We start from the raw sequence: 22,120 nt of genomic DNA, 5'->3' as shown, positions 1-22,120 counted from the left end.
AATTAGAACGCATAACATGAAATTAGTCTTTGTTCAAGTCTTCAGGTTTGGCCACGTTTACAGTACCATACAATTATTAAGAGTTACAAGTTTTTCTCTTCCTCATTTTAAAATCTTTTATATTATTAACATTAAAAATGGCAAGTATACAATTTTGAACAGCACCAGTGGCCAAACACTATCACCTGGTTAGGTTACAATGATAGTACCTGTATTGTGGCTGTGCCATCGCTATTCACCTCTTCATTATGGTGGGCTTCAATAACCTGTGGGAGATTAAAATAAGAAAAATGTATCATGGTATACAACTTTGAACAGCACCAGTGGCCAAATATTTCTCCTTAATGTTTGTCACCCGAGATGCAGAAGATTAGAGATGATTTGGAACCTTGGGCCTATATAGTATATTATATACCTCATACATGTAGATTTCCATCATCTAATTGGTTTAAAGTGGGGGCGTTGTTTTATCTATGCCCTGTATTTGAGAGAATTTCATCAAAATGAACTATGCCCGGTCATGGAAATAAACTATGTGCGTCCTGATCAAACTCTACGCAATCGCAACATCCACATACATCCATTTAACAAGCGTAATGGGTGTTGACAATCAGTCCGTGTAAGAGATGGCTATTACTTCCAGGCAAAGTTGGCTGGGTCGCAACTTTTTTTAACCCGCAGACAACAACATTGCATTGGTACTGGTACAATAACATGGAAAGTAAACAGTGAGTAAATACAAGAAGAAACGTCAATCCACCTATTCATGCAAGCGGTACAGCTTCCAGATGGACTGACATTGTACAAACAGTATGCCTCACAGTGGGGGTAGGAGCGGAGGCATTCAAAATATTTGGACGAAATGACAGATGAAATTGTTATTAGACCAGACTTTTAATTAGATGATATGGTTATTGGACGTAATGATTATTAGACCAACTGGTTATAGGCTTAAATGGTTATTAGACTAAGTGGTTATTACATCATGATCATATGGTTATTAGACATAATGGTCACTGGACCAAATGATATTAGACCAAGTAAAAATTAGACTGAATGGTGATTAAACTTTAATGGAGATTGGACTATGTGTAGATGATTATTAGACTATGTGGTTTATTAGCCTTTCTGGTAATAGACCAAATGGAGTTAGACCAAGTGATGATTAGACGGAATGACATTAGACCATATCTGACCATGAAATACACGCACCTGTATAGCATAGTTGTTCCATCATGAGTGTTAAGAGTCTGTATGGCTGTGGTGTGGGGTTCATTTCCCTGTATTGCATTGGGCCTTTTTAAGTTTTCAGTTTCTGTATTGTTCAGAAACTAAAGATCAAGACATTAGAGTTAACAATGCTAGAAAGCGGGAGAATCTTACCGTAGACTAAATATTCTGAATAGAATTAGCCTATCCGTTACGTAATAGTTGGATATCAAATTGTAATCTATAGTCCATTTGGCTTTTTCGAGACCGCAGCGTCCGCGAGTGATAAACAAATGATCCAAGGCAGTGTATCTGTAGTGCGTGATGCGGCGTGAAGTGACTGCGCCCTAGAGATACACCACTTTTCGTCCCGCGTGTATCACACATGGACATATCCGTCTCGAGGAAGCCAAATGGACTTTTAAGTGAGTGACAGACATGTGCTCTCATTTAATCCTATGTGTGACAATTCATCATCCCATGATATTCATCTTTTATCATCCGTCAATATTATTGTACTGGTCTACATTATTCACACACCAATAATCCCTAGTGTCTTTTGAAACAAGTACACACACAAGTAAAGTAAAATTGTACACTCTACTTGCAACTTCTCGAATGCTAAACAGCAAAAGTTATGATCTTTGTCTACTTTGATCTCCAGCCTTCCAACCTTGAAGATCTGATGTCAGTCAGTTACACAAAAAACTCAAAGGAAAACCAAGAGCACATTTTTGGTTTGTTACAAAGAAGTGGGACAATTAGTACTGACTACTTCCAACAAGAGCTCATCCACAACAATGGGAAACCACCTGACCAAAACCATAACCAGACACTTGAAAAAGGCCCCTTGATAATATCTGCTGGGGTTTCTCCTTGTTGATGGTGTGAGGCTTTTATGTCCGCTAGTCCTTAGGGCTGCTAGTCTTTTGCTCAGTCTTAAGGTTCACTAGTCCAAAAGTTTGCTAGCACCCTATTTATTTTTTCAGACTACCGCACCTTATTTTCGGTCTAGCGAAGCCTATTTTCGGACTCGCAGGTGTGAGTCACCATCACAACATCACCAAGGTGTGTTGGTGAGGAGGACCTAATATGTGACCGTCCACCACAAATGAGCTCAGAAGTCGGCCCTTCATCAAATTGAGATTTTCACAGATTTGGAAAGATCATACATGGACCTGAAGCTTTAAAATGACACGTCAAACAACTTTATATGATATCCTGAAATGAACTGATCGTTTCTTCAAAATTTACCTTACAATAGAGTGCAACACTGAGAAAACTGCACTTAAAAGATATCAAAATTCCATTATTTCTGTTGAAACCAGCTCCATTAATGTAAATTTTTAATTATTTTTAGATTCTGTACAGGCGTGTAACTTTGCAGTTGTGTAAGAGAAGTAAGAAATATTTCAAATCTGTGAAAGTCTACTTTTTCTCAAAACATGCCATTTTTGATATTTTGCACCATGCAGTAGCTCAAAATCACTTTTTCCGACTTCTGGGCTCATTTGTGGTGGATGGTCACATATAATGTACATTACATCTCCTCTTAATATATTAAAGTGTACCCACCTGTATGGTAGTAGTTCCATCGTGAGGATTCAGAGTCTGTATAGCTGTGGTGTGGGGATCAATTCCCTGTATGGCATTGATAATAGATGTCGGTGTGGTCTGCTGAACCTCTTGTATGTGATGTACATACTGGATGTTAGCGGTTTGCTGATGCAACTCTGATGCGTTGGACACTATGACCTGTGGAAACACAAGTTTTAATCTGACGTTACCACTGGATTCGTAAGGTAATTTCCATTCGAAATATGTGTACTTTTATACACTTTAGATCAACAATTTAGAAGTTAAATGTTTTCCATAATTCCATGGTTCAGACCAGCAAATTGATATTTTTTTCATTGAGAACCCGACATTTTGCATTACAACTCAACTGGACACCATAATTCTTAGATTATTCTTCTATTCCCCTAATATTGACCTAGGAATGAAAAAAATAATCCTCAACCATCTCTAGAGATTAGTAGAGAAGGGACTTGCAATTATGCTATTTACTTCTACCCGCAAGCAGGGCCGGATATACTGTTTTGGAGGATTGGGCCAGGCCACAATTTGGAGGCCTCCAAACTCACTGTGAAAGAGGCATGTGCACTCAAGTGGCCAAATATTCAGTTGATTTACGTATAAGATCAACAATGAAGGCAGAAGCATTAGAGGGAGACAATGATATTTTGTTCTGATTTTACTCGATTATTTGCGTGCGTGCATGAAAATATTTCAATTTCAGGCTATTTTTTTAGCCCCAAATTAAGGTGAATTTTGCTAAAGAGCCAGAGCATGTGAAACACACAAAAATTTGCAATTTTACCTATTTGGGTTCAAAACATGGTGTTTTGGGGCTAAAAAAGAAGATGCACAGGGCAATTTTGCGGGCCCTGGGACATCTGGCCAAATGGTAAATCCGGCCCTTCAAAACCTAACCGACCAGTTGACCAGCATTGCCTTGACAGAACTTTGTATTTTCCTCTCATCAGAGGCTGAAAAAAATGGGTTTTTTCCCTGCAAGCAATCCAGAATTTCCCTCCAGTTTTACCAAATTTCCCTCCAGTATGACATATTTATACCCGCATGCGAAGCATGAACGGGTATATTGCCATTCTATGGTTTCTTCTCCTTCTCCTCCTCCATCAAACACAACATTCTGTCAAGGCTAGCGCTAAAACTACAAGGGCCACAGGGCCCATATGTGGTACACTTATGGGCCCTACCCGTAGATTTATCCTTTGCCCATCTTGGCCCCAGAGGTCAAAGGTCACGGGCCCCAGGGGCCCAAATGTAAAAATACAAAGCATGCTGTTTCTCATCAAATGAAGCATCCTCATGGCCCTGAGTTGGTACACTGATAGCCCCAGGGTACTCTATATATACACGCATACATGAGCCCCATATGTCAAATATTATGGGCCCCAGGGCCCCAAATGTAAAAAAAAAAGGGGCAACAGATTGACAAGGCTAGTGCTAAAACTATAAGGGCCCCAGGGCCCATATGTGATACACTTATGGGCCCTACCCCGTAGATTTATCCTTTGCACATCTTGGCCCCAGAGGTCAAAGGTCACGGGCCCCAGGGGCCCAAATGTAAAAATACAAAGCATGCTGTTTCTCATCAAATGAAGCATCCTCATGGCCCTGAGTTGGTACACTGATAGCCCCAGGGGTACTCTATATATACACGCATACATGAGCCCCATATGTCATATATTATGGGCCCCAGGGACCCAAATGTTAAAAAAAGGGGCAACAGATTGACAAGGCTAGTGCTAAAACTATAAGGGCCCCAGGGCCCATATGTGATACACTTATGGGCCCTACCCGAGATTTATCCTTTGCACATCTTGGCTCCAGAGGTCAAGGTCACGGGCCCCAGGGGCCCAAATGTAAAAATACAAAGCATGCTGTTTCTCATCAAATGAAGCAGCCTCAGGGCCCTGAGTTGGTACACTGATAGCTCCAGGGGTACTCTATATATACAAGTATACATGAGTCCCATTTGTCATACATTATGGGCCCCAGGGCCCCAAATGTTAAAATAAGGGGCAACAGATTAACAAGGCCAGCTATAAAACTACAAGGGCACTAGGGCTCATATGTGGCACATGTATGGGCCCTAAGTTGTAATGTGTCTTCTGCCCATTTTGGCCCCAGATGTTTAAGACTAGGGGCCCCAGAGGCCCAAATGTTAAAACAAAGGGCCGGTCGTTTCTCAGCAAATAAAGTAGCTACAGGGTTTAGATTTGGTACACTAATAGGTCTTCAGCATTATATTGTTATACGTATATATGAACCCCATGTGTCACATAATATGGGCCCCAGGGCCCCAAACTCTAAAACATAGGGCCGGCCGTTACTCCGCAAAGAAAGCAGCTACAATGTCCAGCTTGAGTCTGCTGATAGCACTTGAGAATTATATTTCAACATATGCACATGAGCCCCATAAGTCAAATATTATGGGCCGGGGCCCCAAATGTTAAAGCAAAGGCCCGGCCGTTTTTCATCAAATAAAGCTGCTTCAGAGCTCATAGTTTGTACACAGACTGCACCTGAGAATTATATTGTTTTATGTACATATGAGCCCCATATGTCACATAGTATGGGCCCAGGGCCCCAAACGCTAAAACATAGGGCCAGCCGTTACTCAGTAAATAAAGCAGCTACAGTGCCCAGCTTGAGTCTACTGATAGCACTTGAGAATTATACTTCAACATGTGTACAGCCTCATAAGTCAAATATTATGGGCCAGGGCCCCAAATGTTAAAAAGGGCAGTCCGCTTATCATCAAATAAAGCAGCTTCAGTGCTCGGAGTTTGTACACAGATTGCACCTGCGAATTATATTGTTAATAACACCCACCCCACCCCATTCACAGACAATAGCGTAATTATAATTATATAGATGACAGAAACGTTAAGGCTGTACCAGTTAAATTACATACCCATTGGCTGTTCTATTTAATTTACATACTCCCTCTGAAATGGCCACAAAATAGGCTGTTCTATTTAATTTACATACTCCCTCTGAAATGACTGTTCCATTTAATTTACATACTCCCTCTGGAATAGCTTTCCCTAATCAAATTGCATATTGTGAATTTCAATAGCGTATTAGGCCTATAATAATTATAGATGATGATAATTGGAAATACCATGTGTGAAGCGTTAAGGCTGTTCCATTCAATTTACATACCTTTGGCTGTTCCATTTAATTTACATACTCCCTCTGAAATGATCCCAAAATAGCTGTTCTATTTAATTTACATACTCCCTCTGAAATGGCTGTTCGATTTAATTTACATACTCCCTCTGGAATAGCTTTCTCCTAATCAAATTGCATATTGTGAATTTCAATCTATCAAATTGCATAGCTTCACTGTGAATTAGAGAGACTGACAATAAGTCCTCAGCAAATAAGGACTGTAAGTTTGTGTAAACCGATAACATGCGGGTATAGCCGTATTTGTGTACAAATATATAGCCTTCTAGTTCACTTATGTATTTCTTTATTTTTGGGGCAAAAACCAAAAATTTCCCGGCAATAAGCTTCCTGTATTGCCCACTTTTTCCTGCCATGCCTCTCATCTTGTTTGGGATTCCAGTAAAGCTATTATGAAACACAAGTAATCATTGAAATTCTATAATTGGTTCTAGTACCTGTTGCTCTCCATATGAAGTATTGGAATGCTGCTCCGTCTCCTGGGTACTACCATCCCCATCTGTGTCTTCAGTCTTGGCTATTTTGCCTCCCTTATGCAAAGTTTTCAGATGTAATCTCAAGCCAGACCTGAGGTGAACAGAAAAAGAGTGGGGCGAAAATTGAGCGTGTTTATAGTGAGCCATATGATCTGGTATCTAGTGCATATTAGCGTATAAGTACCGTGAAGTCAATTGTTATTGCAGTATAATCTTTGCATATACAGCCACTATAAACACGCTCATTGTGTCAAGGGGTTAAGGGCTGAGAGTTCAAGCTGAGGCAATTAATGCAGCGTGATTGGCACAGGACTTAACCAGAATTGGCGCAAATCCTTCCATGAAGAAGAAAAAGAGGTTTTCAGTCTAATTTGACCATTTTCTTGAGATGTTTGGCCTAAAATGTCAATAAATGGTCAATTTGGCCCCAAACCAAAATCCTTAGAGGGAACAGTGGTATCATTCAATTTCGCTCCACAAAACATAAGACCAACTTAGCGAATCAATATTTTGATGGGACCCTACTTGATTTATTCAAATGTGCGCTTAATTTACCAACACATACTGACAATTATTTCTTTGTGTGTTTGCTGGGTATGTACACAAGAATGTGATGTACTGTGTCTAAATGTATGATATGCAGACCATAAATTGAAAAAAAAACTTATGAAGGTACCACCGATGCGATGATTTCAGAGAAAGTCTAAGAAGAGCTGTCAGAAAGACATTAAATTTGCAAATGATGGTATTTTGAAAGAGACTTGTATTAAATACAACAACGACAGAGAAATAAAAGGCTGTGTGTGTGAGGCTAAAGTATAAAAGCTGACTTATAAATACCAAACATATGATCTTTAAAAGTCAAATATTGTAATCAATCAATTGCGTTCATGTTTTACAAACATATTGTTGAAATTATGATTCATAATATTTGATACTACAACTCCCAAACCATCCTACTAATTAAAGTAGACTATATAGTTTGTTCGGCATATAGAATGCTGTGCAAGCAGTTGGACACCACACTTATGCTAGCTATGTGTTGCTTAATGAAGGACTCGAGCTATATGTGAATTTACGAAAGCGCAAGTTGGGACTTTATTGACGCCCGCAGTAACAAAAACTGAATAATTGTAACCAATTATAAGCTGAACAACCTACATACATCAGGTGTATCCAAACTCTTCAGTTCTGCCACAATATACCCCAAAATACCAATCTCCAAGAAAGCAGGAAACCACATAGTGCAACCGCATAATAGAGTGTGTGACATCGAATGACAATTTAGAGGTTATTCCTGTGATGTCACATGTCCGCCATCCTGCAGGTAAATGCCTTATTTGGGTGCATTCCGCATTTGATACTTCACAAACAAACACAAAACAGTGTCAACACAGGACAACAGTTGCCTGCACCCTGCGCCTTACATCCAATGCATACATTTGTACCCGCAAGATGGCAAAAGGGAGAATAACCTTTATAAGCAAAACATCTATTTCTTGCACTGACTTCATTGAATATTTTGGCCAACAGTAAAAAATTCAGGTTGATTTTTTTAGTGTTGTCACATACTCCTAATCCTGAATATCTGTTATTTGGAAAGTTTGTATAAATTTTCCAAGACACAGAAACAATCTTCCCAAAACCACAATAGAATAAAGTTTCTGAATTTAATGAAATCTATGAGACCACTCCCTTAATAACACACCCATGCAAGTAACCACAATTCTGAAACCAGAGTCAGTGTAAGAAAGCAAAATGACCATAAGAAGGGTCAGTCAGCCTGTACGCAAAATTAACCACAACTATACAAAACTGCAAGAATGTGTAGGAGACCAAGATGGGGCGTTGTCGCCTACCTACGAGAGAATCGAATACCACATAGCTGACACATGTAAGGTTTCTCTCCCGAATGAATGAGTCAAATGACACGATGTTCCCTCATCCTGCAGCTGTCTCCAAATACCTGATTATGATAATATAAAACAATAGTTCACAATAAGTAACAATGGCCTATTGTCCTTAAATCCCACCCAAAGTTGCCTACCTATGAGAGAATCGATTGCCGCACAACTGACACATGAACGGCTTTTCTCCGCTATGGATCACGCGGTGCTCACGCATCCTACACGCGTTGCCGAAGACCTAAGAATGGAAACAAACAATATAGGTTACATAAGGGCATGCGCTGTTAGACCTTTTGAGAAAGTTGTTTGTGAGTTGCCCATCGCCAGCCCGTGTCAGAACATTATTTTGCAGAAATAACTCATTATTTTGATGCTTTGTTGGTTACCGTTTGAAAGCCTGATATTTGTTACAAAAATAGTGAATAATAACAATGTGTAATGGGAAACTCACAATCAACTATCAAAGGCCATATCTGTGCCATGCCTTCCTAAATAAAAGTACAGTGCTTATCTGCTTTGACAAGTACCAGTATAGGCCTACCTTTTTTACACCAGCTTTCAGAGGACTATGGCAGTGTTTTGCTCTGATAGACGCGAGTGCCCTGTTAATGAGCGGCATATGCAGAGCCTTTGTGTTCCCTTCAAGAAAGATGTTGTTCTGCGCTGACCAACACTTTTACCCGTAAACGGTAGAAATACTGGTTTGTTGTTACGATTGTCAGACGATTGAATCGGCCAATCGGAACCCCACTTCCAAGATTACACTGTGCACGCTCTCAAAATGTGAACAAGTGCCAATAGTCTGTGCCAGAGACTGCAGCAAATGACTGTTGCAAAAACATTCAAAAATACCTACCTACTGTCCCAGTAAAAATGTATTAGAGTTCTAGCAGTTCTACTTTGGCATCAAACTGATTAAATAAATTTGAATGACTTATCCCTCACTTTTTTAAGCAATTTATAAACAATCTAAATTTTTTTACACTGGCGCTGGGATCACTGAATATGTCTACTGTTTGCATTGCAATGGGTTATTCCAGTTGAAATCCATACACCTCACATGGAAGACATGACCTTAATCTTCCACACAGGGAGTGTGAATTTCATGTGGGTTAACTGAATGGGTGATTCCAATTGAAGTCTATACACCCCTGTGTGGGAAATTAAAGGAGTGTTTCGTGATCCTAGCATCCTCTTTTTATGACATTTGTCAGTAGATATCCACGAAAAAAGCTTATTTCCAAAATTTCAGTTGATTCCGATTTTGCGTTTGCGATTTATGCATGATAATGTGTATTACAGTGCTCCATAGACAATGCGTTGTAATTTCCTTCTGGTGCACCAGAACGAAATTCAAATTTCACGATATCTTTGCAAAACGAATTAATCTGCAAGAAATATTTTGTACATAAACATTATGTAGCCAGAGGTTTCCAGTGATATAAAAATCTCCACTTTTTTGAGAAAAGTGGGGGGATGAGGCTGTGGATCACGAAATGCCCCTTTGAGGTCATGACTTCCATAGGGAGTGTATGGATATCAAGTGGAATAGCCCAACGGTCACTTGTCAGGTTAATACATTTTCTTCAGCAAAAATAAACTTCTTTGTGTCATTCTATATAAGTTTATACTCAATTTTAGTTTGACAGCAGGGTTCAGTGAGCTATTTATAGCTACAACAAGTGGTGCCCGACATTGTGGAGTGTACTGTATTTTGAATTTCAGCCACAATTGAATCAATTTTTATATTGACATTGGCTAGAAACCCCACTATATCTATGAATATTAAAAAAATTTCTTTTGTGATACCTTTAAAAAACACAATCATGTATGTAACATGTTTTCAAACCATGCCTAAAAGAGTTAATTGAATGCATAACTAGTTTCTCCAAAAAATGAGACAAAACTCTCATGGGATGCAAGATACTCTACAGTGACTGCATACAAACCTTGTTACATATGTCACAGTACACTGCTCCTACTCCTGTGTGCGTTTTCCTGTGTACACGCAGACCAGACTTGTATCCAAAGGCTTTGCCGCACAGATCGCTTATAAGAATGGTTTTTCGCGGTATGGGCTGGTAAATGCTGAAGCATGTAGCGTTTGTAGAGGAAGGTCTTATCGCAGAATTCACACTTAAAAGGCTTGGGTTTCGTGTCTTCATCACCTAGAGATAGGTATGGATTCATAATGAGAATATAATAAAAATCTGGATCTTCTCAGAGTTTGTCGGTTCATCAGTATGTCCGATTATTCAACGCACTAGTAAAACCATAGAGTACATCACACCAAATCGGATTTCATAAATGAGTTTTCTATTATGGTGTGGATAACGATGGAAGTTAAAGAAAACCATACTTGAGTTGTCACATGGACTAAATTTTAAGGCATATGCACATATAGGTGTGGTATTTGTATTGCCATGTAGAGATACATGTTTGAGCCCTAACAGTTTGAATACAACTGTAAACACTGTTGAACTCATATCTTAGGCCAAGAAAAAAAATGTATGTCTCAGACACCCTCGCCATTGCTATGTGAAATCCAATTCAGCGCTAAGCGCTATGCGTCGATCGTAATTTTTTTTACCCCTATGTTCATTTTTTCAGTATCGTATAGCTATTCAATTTTGTCTTGTGTTTGCAGTTTGGTTGTTGTTTTTTGCCATGATTGTAAAAGAGACTTAAACAAAACTATTCATTGTGTATTACTACGTTTCTGTATTTGAATATCAAAAAGTAAATAAATCTTGGGCCTTGACTATAAAAAAAAATATCGCATATCGCATACCGTAGCTCATATTCTTAATAAAAAAACAACGCATACACTGCAAACCCAGAACGTCTATAATTCAGCAAAACGTCTAGCATTGGAGATTAGATATGAATGGGGTATTAGCCTTTGTTAAACTGATACTGGACAAAATTATGGACACAATTATAGACACATTCATGGACTGCTATATTACCAGCCCAAATGTTTTGTTGTAAACTTTTTCTGAAGATCACTAACTATTATTCAATGTTGATTGTTATACAACTATATGTAAAATTACTGTTCAAATAATACTATCTAAACATACACCATTGAAATCCATGCTTATTGTTTGTTAGCAATTCACTTAACTGGAAAATTGCTTCTTTTCACTGATTTATAAGAGCCCATAATGATACCCATGTTTGCTTCTTATGCCAGAACCACCCATGTGTAAAATGCACCCAATGTTGTTTTGGGCTTAGTGTCTAATATTGGGTCTATTTATCAGACTACATTTGAGGTATACTGCTCAAATAGTGGTCTAAATTTGTGTCTATATTTAGTAGTTAATCCCTCATTGTTACTGCCAAACCAATTCCAGACATTTTGCTGAAATATAGACACTTTGGGTTTGCAGTGATAGCACTTTAGCTTTCTTACCAAATGTGTCTGAGATATACTTTCTTCTTTATTTGGCCTTAGGACACATAGGACTTTCAGCCACTGATATTATGACTTCTAACTAAAATGATAATTGGCCTTCCAGAAAAGTATACACAATTTATTGTTTGTCTTTTTTTCTGTTACCTGTGTGTGTGCGTATATGCATCTCCAAATAGTCTTTCCGTGCAAATGCTTTCTTGCAGTAATCGCAAACGTAACTCTTGATGTCGCTGTGTAGAATCATATGCTGTCGAAGATTCTGAGATCTGGCAAAAGAACAAAACAACAGGTGAAAGAAGATACTAATTATAATGTACACAATGTAGCAACCTTCTCAGTTTCTGAAATCCAAAAAGATTGGTGACATCCTATAAATGAAAGTAGTTTTGGTTCACAGCTCTGTCCCTCACTCCCCATGTGTAATGAAACCAGAAGTGGGTCAATATGGTTGACATCAATGTTTTTTAATAGCAGAGGAGAAACATAATCAACAGTTGTAACCGGAACCCCCTCCCTTCTTTACAAACTTGCCTTGTTCGTTTATAGGTATGGGTTGTTTAAAATGCTGGACCCCTAGATTCGGAGCCCAATAACCCTGCAAAGGAATTTTTAACCACAGGGCTCAAATGGGAACTGAGTGGCTGAAATATGCCCAGGATAGATTCTCATGATAAACTCAGGGTTTGAGCTCCACAGCTCCCCTGGAAATGTCATACCCCTGCGCTGCACTCTCTTTAGTATTAAGGTTTCTACCAGCACCATGGATAGATGAGGACATGATAAAAATTCCACTGTATACCGGTGGAAAGCATAAAACATAAAATATGTGTGCAGTTGCACACTTTGGGCAACTGAAATATGAAATCTCTTACCTTTTAAAGCTCATTTCACAGACAGGACATTTGTGTGGTCTTTCTTCAGAATGACTGGACTCATGACGCTTCAGATCTCCGCTTCTCTTGAAGCACTGGTTGCATTCTCTACACTGGAACGGTCTCTCCTTGGAATGTGTCTTCTCGTGAGCTTTCAGCTCGCTCATGATTGCAAAACTCCAATCACAGTCTGCACATTTAAACGGCCTCTCGCTCAGATGTCTTCGTTTGATGTGACGCTGTAGGCCACGCGGTGTCTGGCAAATGCGCCCGCAGGTGTCGCACGTGAACTCCCCAATCGGCTGGGGACTCAACCAAATGTTCTTGATCCCTTGGAATGGATCTTTATTCTTCTTATTCTTCTTTTCTTTTCTTCTTCTTCTTATCCGAATCTCCATCAGCCTTCTTAGCCTGTCGCTCCAAGACTTCATTCAGGACATCCTTGTCAATGCGTATCACTTGTGACCAGTCGGGTTCACCACTTGGACCAGACTTGGGGATGTAAGCAAATACTGCTGATGCATCACTAGCCATCTTCTCTCCTCCTGCTGCCGCCGCTGCTGGCTTAATGGCTTGTTGAGACTCACTGGCTTGCGCAGCTAAGCGAAATAGCGCAGCAGAAGCGCCACCTGCTTCAGATTGACTGCTTTCCTGTGTCGGAAATGCAGGCATTTGCTTGGATTCACCTTGTCCCTGTAGAATTAATAAGATAAGCAACATGAGAAAAGAAGGAAATCATTATCAGGCAAATAATACTATGTTTTTACAAAAATTGTAAGATGTTTGTGCACTGTGCAGCAAATCCTTAGTCGTTTTTAGTTTGGGCAAAAACAGGCCTTCACCTGAGTGGTTAATGTGATACAGTTCTAGTATCTATTTTTGACATTTTGTCTGAAATAAGCGTAATTTGTTTTATACACATTAAATAAATGATCTCTTCAAAATTCCAAATAAGGAGCTCTGTTATTTTTAAATGCTCTGGATTATACTTTGAGGTGCCCGGCAGTGCGGTAGTAGCGTCTGCGTGACCGTGTTCCTCAAAAATAAAGGACATAAAAAAAAATAAACATTTCAAATGCAGTACAATTGCTCCAAAAATGTACACTGCCTGCACAGTGAAAGCACATTGTGTCCTTCATTATCAGATATTTCAGCACTTGAAATAAAGCACAATAAAGGAAGCTAGAACAATCAATAAATAATGCTGGCAAGATATTTGTACAGGAATTTGAATATGTTAGCATTTTGCAATGTTGATAATTCCAGCTGTTTAAAAAAACTTTTTTTAAAATACAAGCTATTTTATGAATTTTGGTGGGCCAACATATTTTGAGCCCTGCTGTACAGTACATACCTCGACCTGTTGCTGTGAGCTACCACTAGTACTAGCTTGCTGTTGTTGTTGTTGCTGCTGCTGCTGCTGTTGTTGCTGCTGTTGACCAATTTGTTGCATCTGTTGCACTTGGTTATGTTGCTGCATTTGATGTTGATGCTGCTGTTGCTGCTGCTGAGAACCAGCTATTGTAGCTTCTACAAGGGCCTGTGTATAACATGATAATTAATTTAAAGGTCCGTAACCCGATCGACAGCATCATCCCCCCGATTTTTTTCATTGTTGATGAGGTTTTGGTATCACATAATATATACTATTTTTCTCATTACTATCCTGAAATTTGACGCTCCAAGTCGATGTATTTCCGGAGAAATCATGAATCACAGCGGTTTCTACAGGTATACCAGTTTGTAAACAATGGTAAATACTTTGGAATTCTGGGAGGAATTATGAGCGAAATATCAGTCACCGCAAGGCGGTGCGCCAGTATATAGTTATGAAAGCGGCAACGGTGAGCGTGGTGTGCTAAATAGCTCAATTGACTAGCGCGGTTGTTGTTTACCCGACTGGTACCCGGTTCAAAACCCGGTCTCGGAAGGTTTTTTTTCCTCTCCATTTTACCCAAACTTTTTATATTCATTTGAAATGTACATATTGCAAGGGAAATATATTTTGTTTCCTTTTTTTTTTCTGAAGCGTGCACGAAAAAAAAAATTTCCGTTCAATACGGGCCGGGCATTGTACAGCATGTCAGCATTCGTCATTGCCTGCCCAGAATGCAATTCACGTATACCAGGGTATTGGATTGCAAATTTGGCTATTTATTCACATTTACGCTGAAAATGCTCTCGTTTTTTCACAAAGCAGCATAAAGGAGGCGATATTTGATATTATTATGTAATTTTAAAGACAATCCATATCCAAAACCAATAGGGTTACCCCCCTTTAATAATATAATAATAATAAAGACAGATAAGTGCACTTTCATATCCTTGAAAGTACTATTTTAAAAATAAAAGAGGTTCATTTTTATGCAAATCAGAAAACTAATTGGCCATAGGCAACAATATAGAGGTATCATTTACAAAATCATGCATACATGTATTTTGAAAAGTATTGATGCTATTTCTATAATTTTGGTATCATTGTCAAGTGCTTATATATTCAAATCATGAATTGTCAAAAATGCGACTTGTTTTGTCAGAGCGAGTAACAAATTGTGAATCTTGTATCTGAAATACTTTTTAGTTTCTAGTTTCTGATGCAGAAGAGTGGCAGCACTGTATGGGATTCTCTAAATTGTGTAGATCTATTTTGTATTGAGTGAATATTACTCAATGTATCACCAGCTAAAAACTTATTCCAACACTAAAAAGAGCCCGCACATTTAGGTAGTGGCAGGCATGATCAACCATACAATTCAATGAATAACTTTACAATTTTTTGATAGAATTTGGGATACAGACCTGCAGATCACTGTAACCTTGATGAGAATGTCCTCCCTGCGGAGCATTTTGGTGATGGGTCTCTATTACTTGGCCTGTCTCCAAGGAGACGTCAATCGTCATGGGACCATCGTCATCGTTGCCATGATGTGGCCTGCCTTCCATCCGGGCTTCCATCCTGCTCAGTTGGGGTAGCTAGCTGATGGAGGAAAAATTTGAGAACAACTATTAACCATGGGTGTAGCAAGTGCCTCGGAGGCTCATGGACAAGAAACAGTGTGGGGCCCTTTTAGCAGGGCCGTATTTTCCATTGGGCCAGAGGGGCCCCCAAAATTGCCCTGAGCATGTTCCTTTTTGCCCGGCAACACAATGTTTTGACCATAATATGGTAAAATTGCACAATTTTGTGCGCTTCACACATATGAAGAGCTTTGTTTCAAAACCCCTTACATCCACTTTTGGCCAAATTGAGTTATTGGCATAATATTACAGTGTGGGTAAAAATACACATTTTGGTGGTTGTTTGACCTTCATACTACCTTCCCTTCCGGAGTTATCGCATATTTCCAGTTTGGGAAATCTTAGGGAATTTCCGGAAATCTGAACTTAAAATGAATATAGAATTGTTTTGTTTTAAATTTGTTGATGTATAATGGTAGCCTGGAATGTTCTTAACCTATTAAAACCAAAAGGAACTGTTTTTGGGTCACTATGATAAAAAAAAATCATTTTAATTAACAAAAGGTGTAGCTCGAAATACCCAAAAATGCCATTTTCGAATTTAATTAAAAATTCATAATTAAAAAAGTAAATGAGATATTTCAATTTTTCTTTTTTTTTTTCAAAGCATTAGTCAAGTTACATAATGTAGTGCAAACAAATGGGCTCAAATTTGATTGTAAAGGTGGTTTCTAGAAAAGGGGTAAATTTATTTTGTTGCAAAACCCCTTACATCCACAAAAGGTGCGATATAAAATAAATAATAAAATAAATATTATTTATAAATTAGAGAGGAGAGCGTGGCCTAGCGGTTAAGGCATAGGACTGTGAACCCAAGGGTCAAGGGTTCGAATCCCAGGTCCGGCTCTTTGTGTCCTTGAGCAAGACACTTCACTCTACTTGCTTAGTGCTTCGGAGGGCACTTTAAGCTGTCGGTCCCGTGTACATGCATATTTTCTCACATTAACCCTAACCCTACTAAGATGAACAAAACCCAACAACCAGTCAACTTGTTCTGTTTTGTTCCTTTGAGAAGGACATCAACCTTATATGAAATTGTTCTGTTTTGAACTGATCAGAAGTTCACAGTCAAATTGGGTCTGTTCCTTTTTGATAGATTTAGAAGGTTAGCTATAATTGACAATCTAGGTCACTGTTCTTTTTTATTGAGTTTAGTAACTGTCTTGGGTTGGGACCTGTCATGATTTGTTGTGTTCAGTAGATGGCTTGGCAAATTGCCCGAACTGTTCTGATCTATAGATCAAATGGGAACAAATGTCATGTTTGTTTCAATCATAGACCCACTAGGGTCTGGGGAGGGGGGGTGTGGGGGGGTGTGGGCAATACACTGTTTGAAACAATTTATTCCACTTTCTATCATTCCTTCCCTATTAAAAATAAATTCAGTGTGCAAAAAGTAATTGATCTTAGACTATGCTATGTGTCTCTGGTGTTACCCAGGGTGTGTGTTATCACAGATATGTTATTTTCCTTACCCACAAGTTTATGGTATCATTATGCTCTCCATGGCATTGAACTTTATGTGTATCTTTCTCAAAAGTAAGAGGGTTGAATGACAATTTAATTGATCATTGATTATTGAACACTAAAAGGTCATCCAACATGTCTCATTTTTGAGTGCTCAAAGATCACAAAATTCATTGTCCTTTTGAGCATATTTCTAGGTTTTTATTCTTAGCTTTTATCAATACAGATTATTGATATAGATATAGATTTAGATTTAGATATTATTACTGGTGATCATAGCTTGACATTGAACTTCAACCAAACTTCTTATTGCTGGGGAATCAACTGGTGTGAAGAGAAGGAATTTAGAGGACATACCTGGCTTGTTTCAAGGCACTGACCCTGAGTATAACCAACCTAATTCCAAAGAGAGGAGCTGCCAAGATTTTCTAGTGAGCTAGGGACTGCTTAAAAGTAAGTTCAAAATTGAGGTCATGGTCTTTCAGTTGTCAAATTGTATCAAAAAATAGAATGGACTGTGCCATTTTACTTGGGATATTTAAAACAGTTCATGTAAATAATTACATAACATTTAAATAAGTACATGATGTTATCACTGAATTATGACATTTAAAATGAAGTTTCTGGATTATTTTCATGTATTGCAAAATTGTTAGGTATAATTTTGTTGGCTTTCAACTTGTACCTCTTACACAGCATTTCAACTTTTTGTATCTTACCCCGATGTAGTAAATATGACTACCCGTGAAGTCCAGGCACTGCTAGTAGGCCTGCATAAGGATGAAAGGGCTGTGTTGACTGGAGAAGGGAGGAGAAGTACAGTGCAAGAAAGTATGGGAAAGAACAAAGGAAGTAAAAAGATGGATAGCAATGGGGAAGAAGAGAAACCGACTCCATCGGATATCGGTGTTAGTAAGAGCAAAGAGAAGACCAAGAAAAAGACTGAAATGGAGAGTGCTAAGAAAACAAAGAGTAGCCACAAGAAGAAGCGTAGTAAGGATGACATGCCTGATCATGAGACACCACCAGCTAAGAAACAAAAGAGTAGACATAAGAAGAAAGATAAAGATGAGAAGCATGATGAGACTCAAGCCAAGAAGAAGAAACTGCAAGAAATGGGAAAGAATAAAGGAAGTGATAAGATTAAGATAGATACCAGTAGTGAAGAGACGCCTACAAAATGCACTACATCAATAATTGATGAAGTTATTAGGAAGAGCAAAGAGAAGAGAAAGGAGAGTGTACCACCAGCTAAGAAAACAAAGAGTACTGAGAAGCAGCATAAAGACACAAAGAGTGGTGAGAAGCCTAAGGCCAAGAAAGAGAAAAAGAAGATCTTGTCTGATATTGAAGATCTAGAGAAGCCTGGCACCTCTGCCAAGAAAGAGAAAAAGAAGAAAAAGATGTTGTCTGATAGTGAAGATCATGAGAAGCCTGGCACCTCAGAAAAGAAAGAAAAAAAGATGATCTTGAGTGGTAGTGAAGATGATGCTAAGAAGAGAGTAAGTGGCAAGAAAAAGAAAGGAAAGAGGAATATGTCCAAGAGCGATCTGTTCAAACAGCATCAGAGAGATGAAGAATTGCGGGATCTCCAGGAAGCTGTGCGGAGATCGATGGCCGATATGAAGCAGCAACAGAAAGCTTTGAGGAAATTGAGTCGGGAGAGGTTTGGCGTCTCATCCAGCGAAAGCAGTGATGACTACGACACTCCTGACGCACACCTGACAGGGGATGAGAGCGATGAGGTTAGTAATGATGAATATGTTGAATCTGCACCGCACACACCAGTATTTGTTGGGGTAGAGGTTGAAACCTTAAGTAAAAGGAAACCGTTTATCCCAACCTTGGACATATCGACTACTGACGACGAAGGGGATGATGAAGGTGATGATGCTGGAGAAGAGCTGGTGCAGAAGAAGAAAAAGAAGAGGACAAAGAAGAGGGGTCCAAACCCACCTCACCCCCCGGATTCGGATGACGATCCTGAGCCGGGAAGGGCTTATCCACCAGATAGGTTTGGCTGGACCAGGTCAGTGAGCTCCGTGAAGAAGGAGAAATTTGATGGGCGCAGCCATCGGGTCCAATCTTTGACCCCGACACCAACACTGACTGTGATTCGTCCGATCATAGCCCTCTTTTATTTCCTTCAATTTTTTTCTCAGCGGTTGTTTGCTCTTATAACAACATGGACAAATGTAAATCTCAGGGGAGCAGACAAAAAAGAGACAACAGTGGAGGAAATAAAGGCATGGTTCGGCATAAGAGTGTTGATGGGTTTGGTCAGGCTGCCATGTACTGAGCACTACTGGTCTTCGCAGCCTGGGTTCAACAACGAACTTGTGTGCAGGACCATGACCAAGAACAGATTTGACGCAATCAGTCAACACCTTGCTTGCGCAAATCCTGCAGATGACCCAGATCATATCAAAGAAGAGAAACACCGATATCTACACATGCGAGCTCATCCCCTGTACGCTCTGCAAGAGTTGTGGGATTCTGTGGTGAGGCGCTGCCACAGAGAAAATACAACCTCAAGCAGCACCTCGCCATAGATGAAGCTATGATAAAGTACAAGGGGTTTAAGGCGTGCGTCAAGAAATTCTTCCTACCAATGAAGCCTATAAGATCTGGTTTTAAAATCTACGCAATGGCTGAGAGCAACACAGGCTACATGTGCAACTTCCTGGTGCACCAGTACGTTGAAGGGGGTGTGAAGATGAAAGATATCACATTGCAAGTAGCCCAGCCATTCCTAGATCGGTATCACCATATATATACAGACAAACTGTACACCAGCATTCCCCTGGCTAAGGAACTCCTGGCTGAAAGGACATACTTAACTGGAGCCATCAAGACTATCAGCAAAGAATGGCCGGTTGACCTGTCAGGCACCATTGCAAAGAACCCACATGGGTATGAGAAGATAAAGAAGATGCCAAAAACCCCAAGAGGTACCATGTACATAAGACAGAATGCTGATTTAACAGCTGTCCTCTGGAAGGATTCCAGGGTTGTCAGCATTCTGTCTTCTGCACATGATGGCTTCAGAGACAAGAGAACAGATAGAGTAACAAGAAAGGTCAAAGAAGAGGGGTCAAAGGTGGCGAAAGAAGAGGATATACCAGCGCCTACTCAAGTGATAGATTATATCAAGAATATGGGAGGAGTAGATAGAGCGGATCAACTGAGGGCTTACTACTCATGCTCCAGAAAGTCCCAGAAATGGTGGAGAAAGATCTTGTATTTCTTGGTGGACATTGCCCGAGTCAATGCATGGATTTGTTTTAAACATCACTACATGCAAAAGGCTAAGGAGAGTAAGACAGATGAAGAGAGTGACGATCTGCCTACCCTTGTTGACTACGAGGATTGGATTCCTCCAGTGAGGAAAGTGTGGAGAAGAAGACAAAAGGCCCAGAACATTCAGCCTTCACAATGGCACTGGCAGAGGGCTTGATCGGCGGCTACACCAAAGGAAAACCAAGGAAGCACTTGTTGGCTACTACAACACCTGTGCTGAAACAAAATGCACCAGACCATAGGTCTATCCGCATGGACGTAGTTCAGGCAAGGCAGTGCATGTGGTGCAGGAGAGAGGGGATAACAACGCCAAAGGGTTATGCTGTCCAGACAAGATTTGGATGCGAGACTTGTGATGTCTCCCTCTGCCGTGGAAGGTGCTTCATCAGGTACATGTAACTGCTGCCTTGGATCATGTGGTGAAGTGTTGCACTTTGTACAAGTGTTGCACCTCAATGCACATTTACCATTAACAAAAAGTCACATTTACCACATCATAATATGCCTAATGTTTTGAATGCCATGTTTTAAAAACATTACTTCCCACTTTGTTTTCATACAGATTCCACAGCGATGCTGGCTTCGAGGTGGAGGACAGCGCCGAAGAAGACTAATGTGCTCGCTGCGATCTGCTAAGACTAAACCTTACTGATCCGAGGGATTTGCCCGCAACGGACGGGCGAATCTCCAGTGTTTGCGTGCTTGAGCAAAAAGAAAAATGGAAAAAAAAAAAAGTATATACAAGTTGATGAAGAGATGTGAAAAAAAAAAAAAGAAAATGAAAAAAAAAAGTATATACTAGTTGATGAAAGAAAGAGATGTGAAAAAAAAAAAAAATGAAAAAAAAAAATATATATATACTAGTTGATGAAAGAAAGAGATGTGAAAAGAAAAATGAAAAAATGTGTACCCTGGTATACAAGAAAAAAACAAAAAAAAAAAAAAAAAAAAAAAAAAAAAAAAAAAAAAAGAAAGAAAGAAAGAAGAAGGAAGAGAAGAAAAGAAAATGGCTATGATGAAAATCTTGGCAGATATTGTATACTATGAAGCCAATGAGATATTCTGAGCCATCACAAATAACACATCATATGTGTACAAACACCCCTACAAGTAGGCCTACACACATACACCGACACACCCCCATACACATCCCTCACTACACATAACATGTGTATAAACATATAAAAAAAACACATGCATGTACAAACACACATTTTAAACATGTAGGCCTAACACCCCAGCAACACACACACACCCATAGTCATAGTTTTAAAGTCTCCCTAAACTATAGTTTTGTTTATACTTTGGCATAAAAAATTGAACCTTTTTGACAGGTGCAGTTGTTGACAAACAAAACAAGTTTGTTGGGTTTTGTTCAGTTCAGAAGGTAACAACACATAAACCATGCCCTGTTTTATTGGGGGTAGTAGGTTACTGGGCCAATGAACCCTGAACCATTTTGTTAGGTTCAACCGCTACCATATGTTTGTAGTGAGCAAGTCCTTTACAAGAAACCTACTAAAATGAACAAAACAGATTGTACAGTTTTGTTCATCTTGGTGACTTATTAGTTTGCACTTTGTTCAGGGTTGTTCAATGTAGTAGATGTTTACCAAAATGCAGAACCAGGGTTAGGGTTAATGTAGTGTGCATGTTAAAGAACGTCAC

General features: G+C 39.4%; 2 protein-coding genes across 4 annotated transcripts in view; one reads left to right on the top strand and one right to left on the bottom strand.

Moving 5' to 3' along the window:
* The window catches only part of LOC140169650 (uncharacterized), a 35,533-nt gene that overhangs the window by 4,744 nt on the left and 8,669 nt on the right, over positions 1-22,120 (bottom strand). The window contains exons 1-8 of one of the 3 annotated variants that reach the window (XM_072192934.1): positions 12,668-13,024; positions 11,940-12,061; positions 10,324-10,542; positions 8,515-8,612; positions 6,429-6,558; positions 2,785-2,964; positions 1,213-1,331; positions 210-266 (exon numbers count right to left, since the gene is read on the bottom strand). In XM_072192934.1, the coding sequence (XP_072049035.1) occupies positions 236-266; positions 1,213-1,331; positions 2,785-2,964; positions 6,429-6,558; positions 8,515-8,612; positions 10,324-10,539 (774 nt within the window). In that variant the 5' untranslated portion in view covers positions 10,540-10,542; positions 11,940-12,061; positions 12,668-13,024 and the 3' untranslated portion in view covers positions 210-235. Of the gene's footprint in view, positions 1-209; positions 267-1,212; positions 1,332-2,784; positions 2,965-6,428; positions 6,559-8,514; positions 8,613-10,323; positions 10,543-11,937; positions 12,062-12,667; positions 13,361-14,021; positions 14,208-15,466; positions 15,645-22,120 lie in introns of those variants that run through there. The other 2 variants (XM_072192935.1, XM_072192936.1) reach the window with 2 other exon arrangements.
* Positions 17,887-20,904, top strand: LOC140170465 (uncharacterized). The gene is given in 2 exon segments (XM_072193827.1): positions 17,887-19,665; positions 19,668-20,904. Coding segments are annotated over 2 exon segments (2,721 nt in total). The 3' UTR covers positions 20,610-20,904.

This window comes from Amphiura filiformis, chromosome 14 (genome assembly GCF_039555335.1).
Source record: "Amphiura filiformis chromosome 14, Afil_fr2py, whole genome shotgun sequence".
In the NCBI taxonomy this organism is placed as follows: domain Eukaryota; kingdom Metazoa; phylum Echinodermata; class Ophiuroidea; order Amphilepidida; family Amphiuridae; genus Amphiura; species Amphiura filiformis.
This window is presented reverse-complemented; position numbering and strand designations above follow the sequence as displayed.